The 14,993-nt window shown below is 37.1% G+C and overlaps 1 protein-coding gene across 8 annotated transcripts in view; it reads left to right on the top strand.

Moving 5' to 3' along the window:
- The window catches only part of lama2 (laminin, alpha 2), an 852,572-nt gene that overhangs the window by 597,501 nt on the left and 240,078 nt on the right, over window positions 1–14,993 (top strand). For all 8 annotated transcript variants that reach the window (XM_039747473.1, XM_039747472.1, XM_039747479.1 and 5 more), the window contains 6 exons: window positions 5,135–5,278; window positions 5,692–5,871; window positions 6,261–6,446; window positions 6,534–6,655; window positions 7,285–7,402; window positions 13,633–13,761. In XM_039747473.1, the coding sequence (XP_039603407.1) occupies window positions 5,135–5,278; window positions 5,692–5,871; window positions 6,261–6,446; window positions 6,534–6,655; window positions 7,285–7,402; window positions 13,633–13,761 (879 nt within the window). The remainder of the gene's footprint in view (window positions 1–5,134; window positions 5,279–5,691; window positions 5,872–6,260; window positions 6,447–6,533; window positions 6,656–7,284; window positions 7,403–13,632; window positions 13,762–14,993) is intronic.

Raw genomic sequence — 14,993 nt, 5'->3', positions numbered from 1 at the left:
AGGATTCTGTGAGAAGGTAGGAATTACCTTGTAGTCATAATGAAATCCTCCTTCTTCTTCCTTTTCATCTTCTCTTATTTTTATGTGGGGTTGATGTGCTTGATCAACCTTCTCCAAAACAGATCAGTCCTGCACAAGAGCAGATTGGGTCTCAAAACCGGCTCGGGCATCCTTTGCAAGTGAGGCGACGAGGTCGACCCATTCGGCCAATTATTCATTGTAATTTTCTTAAAATTTGTGATGAGTATGCGGCTCGCTACTTGCTATGAGCCTATGCTATGAACTCTATCTAAACTGTTGCCAAACTTAATCTGTACACTGTTGTTTAGACACAACTTAAAATTTGATGACATGCTTAGAAATACAATTTAAGGAAAAACTAAAAATTTTGTAACACAGCTTACACGTTATTAGAGTACATGTCAAATGCCCATGTCATGTCCAAGTGTCAGCTCCCTAGTAGGCTAGTAGCTGCACATTTATAATGAAATAAATTATAACCAAGGTTGATTGAAATGTTTCATTAACTAATATGAAAAATTCCTATCCCGTGCTTTATAACTTTATTTCATCATACTAATAATCGCAGCTGAAAACTACTAATTATCGCTCATGCCGATGACCAAAGAACAATAAAATGCATACTACATAATCTAAACTAATTATTAGTAGCAAAGAATTTAAATACTAGATATGAGATAAAATAATATGCAATAATGTATACGCTAACTGAAATGTAGAGGTATCAAAATTGAAATTGGCAAAAGGCAGTTTTTGACCAAATTTTTTGCTGCAACATTGTGTACTGACAATTAAAACAACCTGATGACATAATACTTTATATTATATAGGACTATATAAATCGCAGTACTGGACAGATAATGTTTAGTAGTTTAGAAAATTAATTTTAATGTCAAACAGTAACCAGTACATAAAATTTATTTCATGAAACGGCCGGCCCATGACCAGACCAGAGTCCGTGGCCCACCTAATGGCCAGTCCATCCCTGGTCTTACACCTCCTTGCCAGTCATGTACTTTTCCTTCAGATCTTCTTTTGCTTTATCCATCCATCTCCATTTTTGCATCCCTCACTTTCTCTTCTCCTGTATCTTCCATTCCCATCACTCTTTTGCCCACATATTCATTGTTATAATCATAAAGAAGTTATTATCTTAAAGAAAAATGTCATCATTGCTATGGTGGTTGCGACAGTCATAGCTATTATTAAGCCATATGTAGAAACCATGAATGTTAATTTGGAAGAATTGTTTCCTGTTTATTTAGAAAGCAATGTACATTATTGCAGACATCAAATTGCCACTAATACTCGGCTTGTCACTAAATCAAGAGGTTCAAAGGAGAGAAGGTTAAAGCAGGAGTGCAAAATGAGTGCCTTTAGCATGTGTTTTTTTCTCAGTCTCTCATGTATGCTTGTCATCAAAACAATTGGACAGCATAGTCATGATCTCAGCTTTCATCTCGTTCACTGAATGCTGTGTTATCATCTACAATTGAGCTAAAATTTGTGCTTCAGCTAATGCATCTTGGTATTGTTTTCATTTGAAACATGTATTTCTTTTTCCAATTCAAGTAGCATTCAGATTTAAATTATGCTTTTAACAGCCATAAGCAATAGACTGGTCAAAATAGCAACATTACCTAAAAAACTTTAGAATAACAACAGTAAAATGCATAGACTACTAGTATATAATAAATCAGAGTAATACAACATAAGAGTGAAAAAAGGAAAGAAAAATTGAGCAGTGGAAAAAGTAGAAAAAAGAATTGTTACTTTTATACTATTAATAGTAAAGTCAAGAAAGGCACTATAAAGCTCTCCTTTCACAGTGCCTGCTGAGTTTGAGACTCCTGCCAATACAGTAGTAGAATTTACCTATACAGTAACATAAGTGTATTACCCTTAAAGTAATGGTCTTGCTCAGAAATTGTGTCAGACTATAAAGTGCCAGGTCATAGGCATGACTCCAAGAATACCTGGAACATTTCTGGACAGCAGGCTGCTATATATTTTGTCCCCAACACTTTTCAAAGTCTTAGCTTGATTTAGTGTACAGATAGGAAGAAAGAGGCCTGAAAGTACCTTGTCACCATTTAACATAAGAAATCAGTAAATTGTATAAGCATGTGTAAACCTGCTTTACTTTAAACAGCCAGGAGTTCTTAAAATCAATGCCTCATGGCTACAGTTTCTGCTAATTTCTTCTTCCATTGACTCCATTGACTTATGCTTACAAATAAGTGATCTATATCTGAATTAGACCAACTCAAAAACACACGCATATTCACTTTTGTGGTACCAATCTACCGTAGTGCCTCCAGTCAATCTGGCACATGCATCTTTAGTTCGTGGAAGGAATATCAGAGAGATCACACTGCAGACTAACTACTAACTTCTGAGCTTTGTATATGTGATGTTTTTTACACTAGCTCAGTTTGTTTTGTATCATCATTGTATCAAATGTACTACCAGTAATTTTGAATACTGTGTTAATATTAACTCTTTTCTATGATGGTTATCAGAGACCTCAATTTATAAGTAAAGGTCACATAATAGTTGTTGTGTCATGTCTGAGGTTAATCAAGTGGTGTCACAGTTGTATATGATTTTGCATTTTATCTCAGAGAAGCAGTCATGTGTAGTCACTATGAGTAGTTTGCATAGCATAGAAGCCCTTGATGTCACAGAGCACAGGCCCCGAACATTAGCATAAAATACTATTGTTTGTTTTGGATGTTGTGTGAAGATATTTAATGCAGTCAACTAATTAAAAAATGAAACTTTTTTTTAAATATCACCCTGCATCCTTACGGAGGTCTCTAACAGGAATTACTCACATTCATGGTATTTATGTAAGTAGACTCTAAGAAATGCAATTATTAGATTGCTTAGACAGTTATCACTTCCTTTATTACATTATCATAAACATAGCAAAATACTTCGAAGGGCCATGTTCTCCCAGTATGCTGGGTAGTTGGATTCTGAGGGGTTGGTTGTCTTTTAATGATTCAGACATGTTAAGTACATTTCTTACATATTTTTTGCTACATTTATAATGTTGACATCAGAATCTTTCAGCCACATTCACATGCCTCTCAATATGACAACTCCACAGAACTAGAAGAAAGCACTACTATAGCCATTCAGATTATAAAGGCTATGTTATTAGTACACTGCAGACAACACGTTATGCACCAGAAATCCCTGCTCTAATCTGCAAAATCACAACTTAAATATACTATGAACATGAAAATGCCCAGAGAAGAGCGACTGGGCTGACTCCAGGGCTAAAAGGGATGAATTATGAAGAAAGAATTAAAGAGCTGAGCCTTTTCAGTTTAAGCAAAAGAAGATTAAGAGGTGACATGATTAAAAGGTTTAAAATTATGAAGGGAATTTGTACAGTGGGTCGAGACTGTTATTTTATAATGAGTTCATCAACAACACATAGATAAAGTTGGAAACTTGTTAAAGGTAAATTTCGCACAAACATTAAGAAGTTTTCTTTACACAGAGAACCATTGACACTTGGAATAATCTACCAAGTAGTGTGGTAGACAGTAGACAGGAACTTTCAAAACTAGACTTGATGATTTTTTAGAAGAATTAAGTGGATAGGACTGGTAAGCTTTTTTTGGGCTGAATGGCCTACTCTCGTCTAGATTGTTCTAATGTCCCAGCACCTCCTGACTCACCAGCACAAGAAAACCAACCATATATTGGTTTGATTCATCTTGATGTCTAGTGTGGCAGATTAGAGTTTTCTCGCACCCTTGTACCCTCAGACCACACGTCAGACACCAGATAAAAGTCCAATAATATTTATTATAATAATAAGGTGCACAAAGCACGATCCTCTCCACAATTCTCCAATAAACAAAACACAATAACAATCCTCCTCTCCCAGACGCTTAGCCACCCTGCCTCCCAACTCAGCTCGCCGTCTGGGAGCTCCCACAGTCTTTTTATATCTCCTGACTCGGAAGTTTTCCTAATCCCCAGTCCATTTGGCTCTCAATCACTTCCGGGTCAGGTACAAGTTCTTTTCTTCACCCCGGAAGCACGTCATTCCTCTTGTCCACGTGTGCTTCCGGGTGTAGAAAATATCCATTACTCCTCCTGCAGCGTCCCTAGTGGCCCCATGGCATCCAGCAGGGCTGTGCATAAAAACTCCATTGTCCATGATGCCCTGCTGGTCTTCTGGGGACCTCCATGCTGCAAGGAGGGCTCTACCTGGCGGCTTGGGGGTATTGGCCGGGATAAACGGCTGGCCATTCTTCACACAAGTTATAAAAGATATTGAACCTTTTGGGATTCCCTGGTGTTTTTTGGCTATCTAGACTAAAAAAAAAAGTCTTAGGAAGATTTTGGACCATACTTTCTTCAGGAAATTACACCCTAAAGATAAAGAGTAAGCCAATAGGTGTCTTCAACAAAAATGATCAGGAGGACTTGAAGTTGTTCAGGCAACGTCAACTGATCCCAGATGTTTACCTCCTAAAGGGATACGAGGTATCAAATTTACTCCATTTTACAAAACTTCAAAAAAAAAAAAGGACCAGTATTATACAGTATTCATGTGGAGTGTTCTTTTATGCTATTGTCAAGGCCGATGATCACAAATATGATAATATTGATGTTTGATCTTTTACTAGTGATCTAATGATGTATGGACCTCTGTCAGAGAGTAAAAAAATGACAAATCTCTGTTACGAGAAAGAATATTTAGACCTTAAACATATCAATTGAAGCACATATTTTAACATTTCAAATATTCTTGTTTATTATGTACTTCTACTTCATAAAGTAAATCATTATTGTACAGTAAAGTATATTCTTATAAACTGCAATATTTAAAATATGCATTTTGGATCATGAATCTGTTCCCATTTTTTTAGCATTGTACATTGTGATTTTCCAAGGTCAAAAGTGCATCTTGAGTGCATAGTAAGATGTAATGAAGCCCATTGTTCCATTGTCCTACCATGGGAGAAAGCCTCCAGTGTTCATCAATTTTCCATCTTTCTCAAATGGTTCTAATGTAGTAACTTACTTAACTGAATCAGCTTTCCTTTTTTCAGAGTAAACATAAATCTTATGTTTTCTCTTATAGCCAAATGTAGAGGGTGAGCATTGTGATAGGTGTAAGCCAGGCACCTTTGGACTAAGTGCAAATAATCCCTTGGGATGCAGCAACTGCTACTGTTTTGGCATTACAGCCACCTGCACCGAGGCAAAGGGACTAATCCGTATGTGGGTGAGTAATATAATCTTCTCTGTCAGTTCAGGTAAACGCTACATACAGTGACCTTCCTGATGAACATTGAAAAATGTTACGCTGAGTGTCAAATTTTTGATTCAATAATCGAATATTGTTTTACTAACAATTACTTCATGTTATAAAATAGCTATGTTTTTAAATTAATGAAAGTATGAAGTTTTTCAGCTTGTGTCTTTATTTTTTCAATGTTGCTCTAATTTACTATATTGGATTAAATTTAGTGCCAGCAAACTGAACAGAAAGCTGCAATACCTTTTTGTTTAGTTTCATGTTAGACTGCCTTGTGAAATAATTATTTGCCAGCAAATGAAAGCCTTCTATGTTTCTAGAATGGGCAATTTTTAATAAATGATTCTTTTGATAACCATTTTATATTCTGTCATTTGTAGCTGACACTCAGACCTGACCAGATGGTGCTGCCTCTGGTGGATAAGGCAAATCAAAGACGGACCACAAATGGCATTTCATTCCTGTATCCTGAAATAGTTGCTAACATAGATTCTGTTACCCAGGACCTCTTGTCAGAGCCTTTTTATTGGAATCTGCCAGAGCAGTTTCAGGGCCGCATGGTAAAATTTCTATTTTGTGTTCATTCAGTTGTCAGGATTTTGTTTTTAATTATGACAAAGTAATGTTTAATATATATATATATATATATACATATATGTGTGTGTGTGTATATCTTCTTTAAAATCTGCACTATTTAAGTTTACTTTAAAAAAAAATACATGCTACCATTTAACAAACACTATCAAGTGTCAATCAAGATGTTACTTTATTCAGAAGGTATTTTTTAGCAATATCAGCTTGTTAAGGAAGAAATGAATTTTGTAATAGTATATTTAAATAGATGTAGCCTGCTTGAGATAATGAAAATGTTCAAAGCCTGTGATTTGAGATAGTGATTTGTTTGACATAATTGCTTGTAAAATCTGAATTTTATTATTTTGTTCAACAGATAACAGCCTATGGTGGTAAACTGAAATATGCAATTTATTTTGAGGCGAGGGATGAAATAGGACATTCTCATTATGAGCCACAGGTCATAATAAAAGGCGGCCCGGCCAAAGATAAAACAATCATGCGCCATATGCCTGGACTCCAGATTGGCCAGCTAACCAGGCATGAAATAGAAATGACTGAGGTAAATAAAACAGGCAGTTTCAAATGCTGAACAAATCTGTGTTTTATTGGCTTGCCTAATGCACAATATGCCTTTTTTATTTTTTAGCACAACTGGAAATTTCTTCACGATGGCAGCCCCTTAACAAGAGAGGATTTTATGAATGTTCTGTATAATATTGAGTATATCTTGATTAAGGCTTCTTATGGAAACCTAATGAGACAAACCAGGTAATAAATGTTACAGTGATGGCAACACTTAGCTTACTTAACAATAATAACACCAAATCACATTGAATAGAGCTGCTATCTCATTGGCCAAATACCCTGGCCATGCCTGGTAGTTTTCTATATTGCATGCACCTTATTCTGTAAATTTCTGAATGTATTTTCCATTGTTTTTTCGCCCACATCCCCAAAGATGTGCATGTATGAATTGACACAGCAGGTGTGTGGGGGTGAGTTTGTGCATGTGTGGGGCCTAACTGGTGCCCCATCCAAGGCTAGTTTCAGGCTTGTGCCAGATGGTGCTGGGAAAGGTGACACCCCTCACCATCACCTACAACCATGAATTAACAATGTTTTGACAATGATAAGTCTCAAAATTTACAAAGTAAACTTTTACAAGGTAGCTTGTAGAAATTGGCCTATAATTTAAAAGAGACTCATTAAAAGATGGTAATTTCTAAAAATGTATGATGCAGCTCATTATAGCTTAGTGCCATTGTGTTTCTGGGAGGGCTCTGGCTTAAGCAGAAATGACAGTAAGTGGATGGTCACTTTGTTACATTTTCCTTATTAATAAATTAATACATTTTAACAATGACATCTTTATGTTTTTAATTGTTTTCTGCACTCAGAATCTCAGAAATCTCAATGGAGGTGGCAGAAGAAGGCAAAAGCTTGAGGGAGAGTGAACATGCTTATCAGATTGAGCAATGTGACTGTCCCCCAGGATATTCAGGACTCTCCTGTGAGGTAGCATATTAAATATACTAACTTCCACATCACCTCACCTCATCTGAACGGGCTTCTGAACACACGAGGAAAATAGCAATACAATATATTCATTGCAGTCTAGTTGCTCCATGTGGTTTAATTTAGGACAAAAGTAACCCCTTTTTTGTACTAATGTTACACTCCTCTAACCTGAAGAGAATAAACTGTGCAATTTTTCAGAGGGAGTAATTATTAGACCTGAAGTGACGATTATAAATTTGCAAGTTCAGACTCTACACTTGACTCACTAATTGACCCTGTGCAAGTCACTTGTCCTGCCAGTGATCCTGTTATAAATATCTCTGTTTAAAATGTTGTGTACTGCATATGTAAGGAGCCTTGGTTAGTGCTCATCATGATGCTGAGGAGTTAGACCTGAGCTACAGAACCAAAAAAATAACAAATGCAAAATTAAGAAGTCTAAATAAAGTGAAATACATCTATGCTCATTTACATTCTCAAATAACCTAATCAGTCGACACTCACTAGCTGATTAAACCTATTCTTTTAACTATTAGATAAGATTGGATAAATATTATTAATGTGTTACGCTAGTGCATATTGATTCTTTATAAATCATTTTTATATATCATTTATTTAGCTATATATAATTGTTTCTAACTTGTTGATTTTTCTCTCGTAAATCCTTTTTTAAGCACTGAGCTACATTCCTTGTATGAAAATGTGCTATAGAAATAAAAATGTTGTAGTTTTTAACTGGCCCAATACAAATAAAGGATTTCCATTCTTTTAAAGAATTTTTTTACTTTCTTTTCATAATATTAGCCAGGTTTATTAACTAGTTACCTGCTGGATAAAAAATAATTAATTAAACCCCATTTATTTTAGAGGCCTGGCCTTTTTTATTGAATGTCTCATTTTTGATTCAACATTCAAGAGTTTATTCATCACACACAGTTATAGAGGTACAACATGCAGCGAAATGAAAAGATGGACTACTCCAAGATTGTGCAAAACAAAAACAAACACACTATAGCATAAATAATAAAATTAAGAAAAAGATGACAACTAAATTAAATAAAATTAACTAAATTAAATTAAGCTAAATTAAAATAAAGTTAAAATCTGAAACAGTATAAAGCATAAAGTTACTGTGCAGTAAGTTACAGTGAGTGTGCCATGAGTTTTGGTTCGAGTGTTTATTGGCTTGTCAACCCTTACAGCCTAAAAGCTCCTCTTGAGTCTCTTGGTCTTTGCCATTAGACTGTGCAGCCGCTTGCCTGAGTTGAGCAGGCTGAAGAGTCTGTTGCTGGGGTGGGTAAAGTCCATAATTATTTTAATTGCCCTGTTCATGCAGCGCTTGATGTAGACATCTTGCAGTGCTGACCTTAAGATGCGTTCTGCTGAATGCACCACTCTCTGTAGGGCTTTGTCAATCTTGGACCGAGCAATTCCCAAACCATGATGTGCAGCTCTGTGTTAGGATGCTCTCTCTGGTGCCTGTGTAAAAAGTATTCATTATAGGTGGGGATACCTTGAATATCCTCAGCTGCTTTCAGGTGATAAAGGTGCTATCTTAAATTCCTGACCTGAGTTTGTGTGTGTTGGGTCCAGGTCAGGTCCTCAGTGATGTGCACATCAGAAGCCGCTCACTGTCTCAACAGGAATTCCATTTATACTGATGGGGCTGTAGATCTCCTGCTGCTTCTGCATGAAATCCACAACCAGCTCCTTGGTCTTGCTGACATTCAGTGAGAGGTTATGAGCCTGACACCATGCTGCCAGGTTCTCTACCTCGTTCAGATAGGCCTCCTCGTCATTGTTGGAAATGAGGCTTAAAACCACTGTGTCATCAGCAAATTTAACAGTGGTGTTGGAGCTGTGCTCGGCCACATAATTGTGTGTGTAAAGGGAGTACAGCAGAGGACTCAATACATAGCCTTGTAGAACTCTTGTGTTGTCAGTGATAGTGTTGGAAAAGTAGATGGCTGCTCTCACAACCTGAGGCCTGCCTGTCTGAAAATCAAGCACTTTATCAGTCCCAGGTCTTTAAGCTTTGAGGCCAATAAGTGGGGGACAATGGTGTTAAAGGCTTGGCTGCAGTCTATAAGCAACAATCTTCCATAATTCCCCTTTTTGCTGTCTACATGGGACAAAGAGGTGTGCAGCATATGTCAGATGGTGCCATCTGTAGACCTGTTTGTACTGTATGCAAACTGGAGTACAAGGAAGGAGCAGATGGGGCCTATAATAATCCTGTCAAAGCACTTTATGACAAGTGATGTGAGTGCTACAGAGTGGTAATTATTAAGACACATGAATTTGTTGTTCTATGGTATGGGTGCAATAACATATTTTTTAAATCAGGTAGGAACCGCAGACTGGGCTAAAGAGTCACTGAGGATGGATGTAAACACTCCAGCTTGTTGATTGCCACATAATATAAGAATGTGCTCAGAGATTCCATTTGTACCTGATGCTTTTTTTTCACTTCCCATGCCTCAGAGCACAAAGGACATAATGCTCTGAAACAGAGATCACATCTCTGTTGTTCTGAGCGGCACTAGTACTGGTTATATTTGCTAAACAGCAAGTTAATGCTCTAGCTCTTTCAGTTTCAAACCGTGCATAGAAAGTGGTCAGGTCAACCGCCAGAGAAGAATCAGAACACACAAATAAGAATAAACCTTTTACTCTAATAAGCAAATAGCTATGTTGTCCCAGTACCTCTTACAGGTGTTTTTAGAAGCTGTCAGAGTCTCTGATTCACAATTTGATAGTTTGCTCTGTAATCCTAGGACACTGAAGACATACTTTCTGTCTTACGTCTTGAATGCACTTTCTCTGAATTTCCACTGCTGTCTTAGAACACATTTTTCAGGATTTTGCTGGGTCAGTTTTATCAGTATTTCAACAATTTTTAAGACATGGTTTAGGTCCCCATCTAGCTGCCTTTGCCCAAGACTGTTATAAAATCCAACACCAAATTGTCAGAAAGTTTAACAGGTGGAGGCTACTGACATTTTTACTTCCTCATCTTTTCTGACTGTTTTTTCACTAGTTTTGCATTTGACTACGATCAGTGTCACTACTGGTAGCATGAGGCGATATGAGGACCCAACAGTGGTTTCCCAGGAAGTCCAACTTCCCCAGGATGGCACATCAATACGTGCCATTGACAGAAGGTTTGCTGTGTATCCCAGCACAGTGTCAAAGGCATGGAGGAGATTACTCTAGGAGAGCTGGACAGGGCCATAGAAGGTCCTTAACCAGCAGGACCGGTATCTGCTCCTTTGGGCAAGGAGGAACAGGATGAGCACTGCCACAGCCCTACAAAATGACCTCCAGCAGGCTACTGGTATGAATGTCTCTGACCAGACAATCAGAAACAGACTTTATGAGGGTGGCCTGAGGGCCTGACATCCTCTAGTGAGCCCTGTGCTCACTGCCTTGCACCATGGAGCTTGATTGGCATTTGCCATTGAATACCAGAATTTGTAGGTTCACCATTGGTGCCCTGTGCTTTTCCCAGATGAGATCAGGTTCAACCTGAGCAAATGTGACAGACATGAAAGGGTCTGGAGAAGCCGTGGAGAATGTTATGCTGCCTGTAACATCATTCAGCATGACTGGTTTGGTAGTGGGTCAGTGATGGTTTGTGGAGGCGTACCCATGGAGGAGCACAAAGACTTCTATAGCTAGACAATGGCATCTTGACTGCCATTAGGTATCTTTGGACCCACTGCCAGACACTATGCTGATGCAGTCGGTCCTGGGTTTCTCCTGGTGCATGACAATGCCTGGCCTCATGTGGCGAGAGTATGCAGGCATTTCCTGGAGGATGAAGGAATTGATACCATTGACTACCCCCATGCTCGCCTGACCTAAATCAAATAGAACACCTCTGGGACATTATGTTTCGGTCCATCTGACGCCGCCAGACTGTCCAGGAACTCAGTGATGCCTTGGTCCAGATCTGGGAGGAGATCCCCCAGGACACCATTCCCTGTCGTCTCATTAGGAGCATGCCCTGATGTTGTGAGGCATGCATACAAGCACGTGGGGGCCATACAAACTACTGAGTATGATTTTGAGTTACTGCAATGAAATTTTGGGGAAATAGACTAGCCTGCCGCATCATTTTTTCACTTTGATTTCATTTCTGATACATTACTCAGTCCATATCAATATGGATAACCAGCATGATTTTTTTTCCCATTGAGATCTGATGTGTTTTCAAAATGTTCCTTTAATTTTTTTGAGTAGTATATTTTCATAGCACTATCATAGATCCGATAAAATTATATCTAATAGAATTACATAAGTATTTTTTCTTTCTGAGCATATTCTGGCAAAACTTTTTAAAATTTGTAAATAATGCATTGTAAGGTCTTTTTCCCAGTGATGAATTCTCTTTAAAATATTTTTTTACATGTTTACACCAGCAGCACTTTATTATTTTGGTATCACCATCATTATATTACAAAACATGAGCTAACTTCACTAAAGAATGAATAAACTCTACCAACAAACTGTCAAGAATCCTCTTCCAGTGTTTCATTTATTTTGATACTTAGCATCCTGGTTTTAATGGGCATATTTCAGGCACATTAGATAACTGCTTTATGGGCTGAAAAGAAAGGCATCTCAACTCATTAATGTATGCAGACCCATTTGTTTTAATGGACTACACAGTCATGTTTGTCTCAAAGTCCATTTACTGCCAGTTTTACAATCTCAGGTAACATGCTGCATGAGTTGAAGATAACATGATGCTAATGCAGAAGGCATAGGTTGGTGATTAAGAAAAAATGACACATTTGAAAACTTTCCAAAAATATTCTTTCAGACTGGGGACACAATGACTGATGTGGTCAAATCTCTTAAGTATTTGTGGGCTTAAGCAGTGATACAGAGGTAGTGAGGTGTTAGAACTTTCAGGAAATTTTTGAATAACATTAGAATATACAATGGAGTTAGTTTAGGGCCGTATCAGAGTTCTTCTGCAAAGTAAAAAAATGCAAGGTTATTTCCACACAGAAAGGGAAGTTAAAGACATTTCAGATGTATTGCCTTCATCAGTTGTGCAAAAGAAAAGAAAGATCAGGTAACAGATATACAAGAGAACAAACCCAGGGTAGATGAAAGAAGATAAAGTAGGAATAGGTGACAAAAAGCTGCCATTGGAGAAAAAAGTTCTCAAAAGAGAAAGCATTGAGGGTTAGGGTTAGACCTTCATCATGAGGAATGACTGTATATAGACAGCTGAAGCCCATAGTAAACATAAAGCAATGAAATTTATTGTTGTCAAAAAATTGGGAGTACGGTTAGTAATTTAAGTATGACGGGAGACCTTGAACCACTGGTCTTATAAGATTGTTAAGGAAAGTTGAAATATCAATGGTGGAACAGTTGCATATAGTAATAGTAGGGATCCAAGATTGTGCATTGTGTATTTTTGAGATCTCTTTCACCATTGATTAGAATATACAGCAGGGTAAAGTCCAGGGCAAATGCTATCCCTTCAGCCATGAGTGAGTACATCATTATAGTGAATCCTGAACTATAGAAAGGTAGAGGAAGAAGCACTTGGCTATATTTTTATTGCTAAAAAATCCTCAGATCTGTCAACATATTAACTATGCACAAAATAGCCTTCAAAACTTACTGTCCGTTTGCAGTATATAGCATAGTAATGTGTTTAATTTTTTTATCATTGTTGTGATTTTCATTATCAATATTGTTCTTTTGGCTTTCTTATTAAGGCAAATTCAATACTTATTACTGTTATTTTAAGCTGATCAAATACTTGGTTACTGGATCGATTTTGTTTTCCATTTTTTAAGTCAACAGGAGGTGAAAGATTTGTGCTTGGACTTTCATCATTTGGAATGAATTTATACTTTCTGCACTAGCTTAAATTGCTGCTTCCCTTTGGGAATGCTGTTTGTGGAGTAGTCATCTGATAGTCACAGTTTATGCTCCAGATGTTATTTTTTGTCACTCAAGCCTTATTTCATTATAAGTTAGCCATACTTTTTCACAGCACTTATAGTATATACTGTACAAAACAATAATTATAGTTCATATGTTTTATATCTGATATAACTGCCATAGTTCTCACTCTTAACTGATTAATATGCATACAGACTTTTATTTTCAAAACATTATCAAATCCGTAGTGCATGTTTTTACAAAATATAAATAAATAAATGAATACAAATAAACTTGTATGTTCTGTGTTTTAGGAATGTGCTGCAGGATTCTACAGACTTTCTTCAAGAACACAAGGAGCAGTATCTAGTATTGGGAGCTGTGTCAGGTGTCAGTGCAATGGACACAGTGAAATCTGTGATCCGGAAACATCAATATGTCAGGTAAAGTAATGTGCGTAGAGAAACAACACTCACTCATGTCTCCTGGTGTGCTTTTAACTAACACTTCTCCCATCTGAATCTTTACAATAGTCTTCTCACAAAAAGGAAGTGATAGTGTAACGATTTTCTTAGTCAGAGTAAAGCCAAACAGGTCAAACTATACAAAAAAAAGAGTTTTTAATAAGCAGCTAAATTCAACAAAGGGACAGACAAAAGAAGAAACATACATATCAAATAAACTGAAGCGGTATAACAAAAAATGCAGCCCCTGGGTCTAGCTATGCTGGTATTGAACCCTGTCTAACCCAAACCCAATACATCTCCCTTAAAGTAATCACAATTACCATCAAACTCACTTCATATGTCTTCTGTCTTTCTCCCTCTTGCCTTCTTACAGCAGTTGAGATCTTGCCCCACTCTACAATTCATCCTACGCTTGTTTAATGTGTTGCCTTGAAGTGGTTTTAACCCCCATTCCACAGTCCTTTTCATCCTAACGCTTGAATTACATTTGGAATTAAGGGTGGCCTTGTATTTGAAAATGAGACATGATGCTAGTGTTCTTTCTTTGTGACCTCTGGCACTTCTGAATAACTGGACTCTCCCTGCACGTATAGCATTCTGCCCTTCAATTGATCCACTCAACGTATTCAATTGTATTGTATTTTGTTGCTTATGCATATTGAGAGATGCTTCTAAGGTGTCAGAGTAAGGGGAGGCCATATGTTCAGTAAATGAGGCTAAGGATATGGTGTAGCTATTACATCAAAGCCAATATTCTCTACCTTCCTGAAGTCTAAAGAACTAGTCACACCCACTCTGTCATCCTAAATTACTGTTAGAGCTACAGTTTTTCCCATTTTCTAGAATTAAAATTAGAAGTAAATTACACACTTTGCACTGTTAAACAATCTGTACAAGTTTGTGAATGTCAAAGTTATGACCACCATTATAGTTTTAGCAGTCAAGGTCACTTTACTTTTTACTTTTTTATATGAATTCAAAAACTTAAAGAACAAAACATATTTTAGTAAGTTAAATCAAATTTGACCGTGTACTGTTTTGCCTTCAGAGACAGAAGAAAAACTCACAGGAATCCATATTTAAAATAAAATTGTAATGCAATGGGAAATTGCTGCATTAAAAAAGCTGAAACTTAATTGTATTGGTGATCAGCAGACGTAAACCTTTAAGCTAAATTAAAAAGAACAGCCTACCTTGCAACCTGAGAA

Source organism: Polypterus senegalus, chromosome 3 (assembly GCF_016835505.1).
Source record: "Polypterus senegalus isolate Bchr_013 chromosome 3, ASM1683550v1, whole genome shotgun sequence".
NCBI lineage: Eukaryota > Metazoa > Chordata > Cladistia > Polypteriformes > Polypteridae > Polypterus > Polypterus senegalus.
The sequence above is the reverse complement of the archived record's forward strand: the minus strand, read 5'-3'. Positions and strand labels throughout refer to the sequence as shown.